This window comes from Engraulis encrasicolus, chromosome 20 (assembly GCF_034702125.1).
Source record: "Engraulis encrasicolus isolate BLACKSEA-1 chromosome 20, IST_EnEncr_1.0, whole genome shotgun sequence".
In the NCBI taxonomy this organism is placed as follows: Eukaryota; Metazoa; Chordata; class Actinopteri; order Clupeiformes; family Engraulidae; genus Engraulis; species Engraulis encrasicolus.
The window spans coordinates 21,896,272-21,901,271 of record NC_085876.1 but is presented as its reverse complement, the minus strand read 5'-3'; the positions used below and the strand labels follow the sequence as shown (position 1 = coordinate 21,901,271).

At 42.9% G+C, this 5,000-nt stretch overlaps 1 protein-coding gene across 1 annotated transcript in view; it reads right to left on the bottom strand.

The window, feature by feature from the left end:
• The window catches only part of csmd3b (CUB and Sushi multiple domains 3b), an 810,903-nt gene that overhangs the window by 394,279 nt on the left and 411,624 nt on the right, over positions 1-5,000 (bottom strand). Inside the window, exons 13-15 of the mRNA XM_063186185.1 lie at positions 4,077-4,259; positions 1,556-1,734; positions 607-754 (exon numbers count right to left, since the gene is read on the bottom strand). Coding sequence (XP_063042255.1) covers positions 607-754; positions 1,556-1,734; positions 4,077-4,259 — 510 coding nt within the window. The remainder of the gene's footprint in view (positions 1-606; positions 755-1,555; positions 1,735-4,076; positions 4,260-5,000) is intronic.

The following is a 5,000-nucleotide window of genomic DNA, read 5'->3' as shown; positions in this document are numbered from 1 at the left end:
CCACGACTGGGTTTTGACTTGACAACCAGATGCGATAGAATTAGTAACGGGGTCTTGACTAGACAACCAGATGCGATAGAACTAACGACGTGGTCTTGACTAGACAACCAGATGCGATAGAACTAGTAACGGCATTTCGCCAGAAAGTTAGAAAAGAAGCAACTTGGACGCCCGCACGCCCGCATGACATCATAGGTGTCCTGCTACTGGGGAATAAAGGACACCTGCTCAGCCAATCAGAAGATGTTCCGTCTGCTCACTGGTTGGTAAATACAATATACCCACCTAAAAAAATGCCCAAATATACAGTACACCCGCCACAAAAAAGTAGACTACACCACTGGGGTATGTATGAAAAGAGCAGTTTTTCCAGTCATAATGAATACTTAGAATTTGGTGGTGGTGGTAAATATTTGTGAAAAGGTAACATTTGTAAATGGGCAGATTGACCGTTTGAGTGGTAGTAAACAAATTACACAACAGAACTACAGAACTGACACTACACAAGTATACAAGTTTCTGAGACTGGATAATATCTCCTTCCGAGAGCACATGACTGCACATAAACACATGCATATGTGGTTTCCTGGGAGACGAGCGACTCACTGGTGTATGTGATGTTGAAGCCGCGTCCGGACATGGAGTGATCGGCCTGGAACTCCAGCCGCAGGATGTTGGTGTTGCTGGTCAGGTGCGACGTCACCTCAGCCCCCGAGTAGCGGCCCAGCACAGGAGAGTCCAGGAACTCACCATCCTGCAACAAATACATTAAATAAATGTTGTTTTTTCATATATTCTTTTTCTTTGTCTTTTTCAACTTTATTCGACAAGACAGTGTGAGAAGTGGACAGGAAGCGAATGGGGAGAGAGACAGGGAGGGGTTGGAAAAGGACCCATGGTAGACGAGTGCCCTACCGGTAGGCCATGGCAGGGCTGTTTTTTTCATATGTCCAGGGCTCTAAGTAAACTTTTTTCACCACCAGAAAGAATGGCTAGTAGATATTATGCAATCTTACTGACCAAACGCACATTCACGAATGGGTCAGTGGCTAGCCAGCATTTGGCTAGTTGGGTGGTGTGAATTTAGAGCATATATTTATTTCATCGCACCATTTGTAGCTCCTTAACAGATGCCGTTCCAACAGTGAAAGACTATAATATTCACTGAAAAACCCAACTACCATATATACACCACTTGGCCTATGACAGTGCACAGGGCCTTTAGTAAGGTCATGGTAGGGTAGTGTTTCTCAACGGGAGGCGGTACAGCCCCCAAGGGGGCGTTTGGGAGCTCTAGGGGACGTTGAGAAGGATACAGCTGAAAAGGGGCTGTGCTTAGTTGCCATTGGGGAGCAGCAATCCCTTTATTTTTTTCAATACTGGGGGGGGGGGGGCATTGTCAGGCTTATGATGAGGTCAAGGGGGCGTTGGGAGGGTTGTGATGAGGCCAAGGGGGAGTTTGATCAAAAAAGGTTGAGAACCACTGGTGTAGGGTATCATGTTGCAAACAAAAACTCACCAAAAATAAATAAATAAATAAATAAAAGGATTTTACCTTGACAGTCAGGAAGTCGTAGGGAGCCTCGAGGTCGAAGTCGTTGAAGGCCAGGTGGATACGGCTGCCGGGCTCCGACAGGATCAGCCACACGCAGTTCAGGTTCTTACCGTAACCTTCGGGATAGTCTGGGGACAACACTGTCCCCATCGGAGCTGTGAAGTTGGACAGGCAGGGGACTGGTGGATGGAAAGAAGAGAAGAGAAGAGAAGAGAAGAGAAGAGAAGAGAAGAGAAGAGAAGAGAAGAGAAGAGAAGAGAAGAGAAGAGAAGAGAAGAGAAGAGAAGAGAAGAGAAGAGAAGAGAAGAGAAAGAGAAAGAGAAAGAGAAAGAGAAAGTGCAGTCAGTCAGTGCAGGTACAGTACACAGAAGCATCAGCTCCACTCCCTAAAGTTCAGGTTCTTGTCGCAGCCCTTGGGGTGGTTTGGGGACAACACTGTCCCCATCGGGGGCTGTGAAGTTTGATAGGCAAGGGACTGGTGCAATGAGGACGAGAACGAGGAACGAAAAGAGCACTGAGCGCAAGTAAACACACACACACAGAATAAACAGGAGGGTCATTGCCTATAGGGTCAGTGAAGTTTGACAGGCAAGGAACCGGTAGAAAAAGAGGAAAGGGTAGAGAAGAGAAGAAGAAAGAAGAGAATGGAAAAGAGTAGTCAGGGGAGGAACAGACAGAGGGACAGAATATAGGGAGTGTTTGTGTGTTTGACTGAGTAAGTATACCTACAGTAGCTGTGTGAGTACAACATGTACGAATAAGTATCAGTAAAATATGTGCTTTTACGGCATGAAGGAGAGAGAGAGAGAGAGAGAGAGAGAGAGAGAGAGAGAGAGAGAGAGAGAGAGAGAGAGAGAGACAGACAGACAGACAGACAGACAGACAGACAGACAGACAGACAGACAGACAGGGAAAGTAACATTTGTCAACAGGAAGGCACTAAACAAAAAAAAAATCTCTCTAATGGCGTAGTAGTTATGAGGCTGCACTACACGCTAATTGCTTTGAGGTGTAAGCGACGATATAAATAAGACTCACAGCCTTAATGAGGGTGCAAATGGTCTGTGAATTCTCTGTGATAGATGCATATGACTAGACTTAATCACCCAGTACGCGCCATATAACGTATGTATATGTAAAGCAATCCACTGTATAAAATCATATGTGTGTGGACCAAATTAGAACCAAGTAAAAGTGTTCAACTCTCTAACGGTTGGACAGAAATTCAATGTGTGTGTTTGTGTGTGTGTGTGTGTGTGTGTGTACTTGTGTGTGTACTTTTTGCTGCCATATTGCAGCATTACAGCAATTAAATGTTACATTTCTAATGAAATATTCATATGTGCGCATATGTGCCCAAAGACACCTCTTGCTAAAAATAGGAGGTCTCTTCTGAAATAGGCTACCACAGGAATGAGCTCGTCAGTATGCATGTATGTTACGCCATGCCAAAAAGACGCGGCTGCACGTTCAGTATCTGTGTCTGTGAAATGAATTTAAAAACCCATTTGATCATAGGCAAAAGATACTAGCATAACCGGGATTAAAAATGGCATTTTCTTCAGCTTTCATATATGGATGCATGAACTGGTGTTTCGGTCGCATTTCTTTGAAGAGCTTTGATTTTCGAGAGAAAGTGAAATTAGCTGAAGTAATTTAAAAGCAATTCCACGTTATACATGACTACAGCACAGTGGCACAGATGGAGAGGTGATTGCGTTGTGTGACATTTTCTAGCCTCCACGATGACAAATACATTTATAATGCTCGAAGAACTGCCTCGGGGTACAAGTTTCAATTTTCATTTTCCCCTTTAAAAAATAAAAGAAAGGGCATTACGACTCTTGCTGTGTCGCATGTAAAACACAACGCTAGAGATCGAATGGTGACAAATGTGTCAGTCAGTTGGATTTCACAGGCAACTTGTGTCACCATATCTTGGATAATGGTATGAAATAAATTAGATTTCAAGTGAATGAGAATTTTAAGTATCAGGTCTCAGTTTTATTACACACAGTCTCTCTCTCTCTCTCTCTCTCTCTCTCTCTCTCTCTCTCTCTCTCTCTCTCTCTCCCCTTATCTCTATCTTTGTGTGCATGCTCAAGTGACAGGGAGACATCATAGAAAGAAAGATACACAACAAGATATCGAGAGTGATATAGGTATTCGATGAAAAATGGTTTTCTACGCCAATGTCATTTTTTTTTTACTTTCATCTCTTGGGCACAATATCTTCAGTGTCTAAATTACATCTTGACTTCATGAGAGAGAGAGAGAGAGAGAGAGAGAGAGAGAGAGAGAGAGAGAGAGAGAGAGAGAGAGAGAGAGAGAGAGAGAGAGAGAGAGAGAGAGAGAGAGAGAATTAAAATTGAAACTGTACCCTCAGGCAGTTCTTCGAGCATTTTAAATGTATTTGTCATTGTGGAGAGCGAGAGAAACAAACAGACAGACAGACAGACAGACACCGAGGGAGCAGAGCCACTGACAGTAGATTACACGCCATGGCACACACAGGACTTACATATGCATATGGGCACGTTGGCAGACCACTGGTTGTTGTCCTGGCAGGAGATGGTCTTCTCGCCGATGAGCTCGAAGCCAAACTGGCACTCGAAGCGCAGGACGTCCCCGTTGGAGAAGCCGTCACCTTCCCGCATGCCGTACAGCGGCGTCCCCGGGTCCCCACAGCTCTCCTTGTCAATCTCTACACATCGGGAGACACCATGACGATTTATTTAGAATAGAATAGAATAGAATAGAATAGAATAGAATAGCATAGAATAGAATAGAATACAATAGAATAGAACAGAATAGAAAAGAAACGAAAAGAGTAGAATAGAACAGAACAGAATATAGAATAGAAGAGAATAGAATAGAAGAGAATAGAATAGAATAACCCTATAATATATCCCATAAACAAAAGGGTAATACTGTACATACAATTCAGTGATTTCTGCATTTTCAGCGACATTAAATGTAAGGCTTAAAACTATGTTGATGTCTGCATCTCAGAAGAGAAGATACATTTATTTGGCAGGCGATAAGATAAGATATGTTAACTCATGGCAAACACAAGGAAAATACTGCATACATATACATTTTTGCATTTCAGAGTAACATGGCAAATTCAGCCAACTTATAAGGGACCTAAGATTTTAAAGTTTAGGTCCGAATTCTGCACAAGTAGGGGGGAAATATTATTTTAGGATAGAAAGTGTTGTGCAACAAGATACAGTATACATGTATCAGTTTGTGGAGTATGGCGTGCTCTTATCCAGATAGTTTGTTGGCTTCTTGGGTTTGGGTGCTCTTTAGTCCAAGGTATAGTACTTCCAGGATCAAAAAATGAGAATAAATTCTCTGACTAAGGCACTCCAAATTAAAATGTCTTTATTAATATGACAGGTCCTACATGGACATATTAAAAACAAGGCCCACGCGTAGC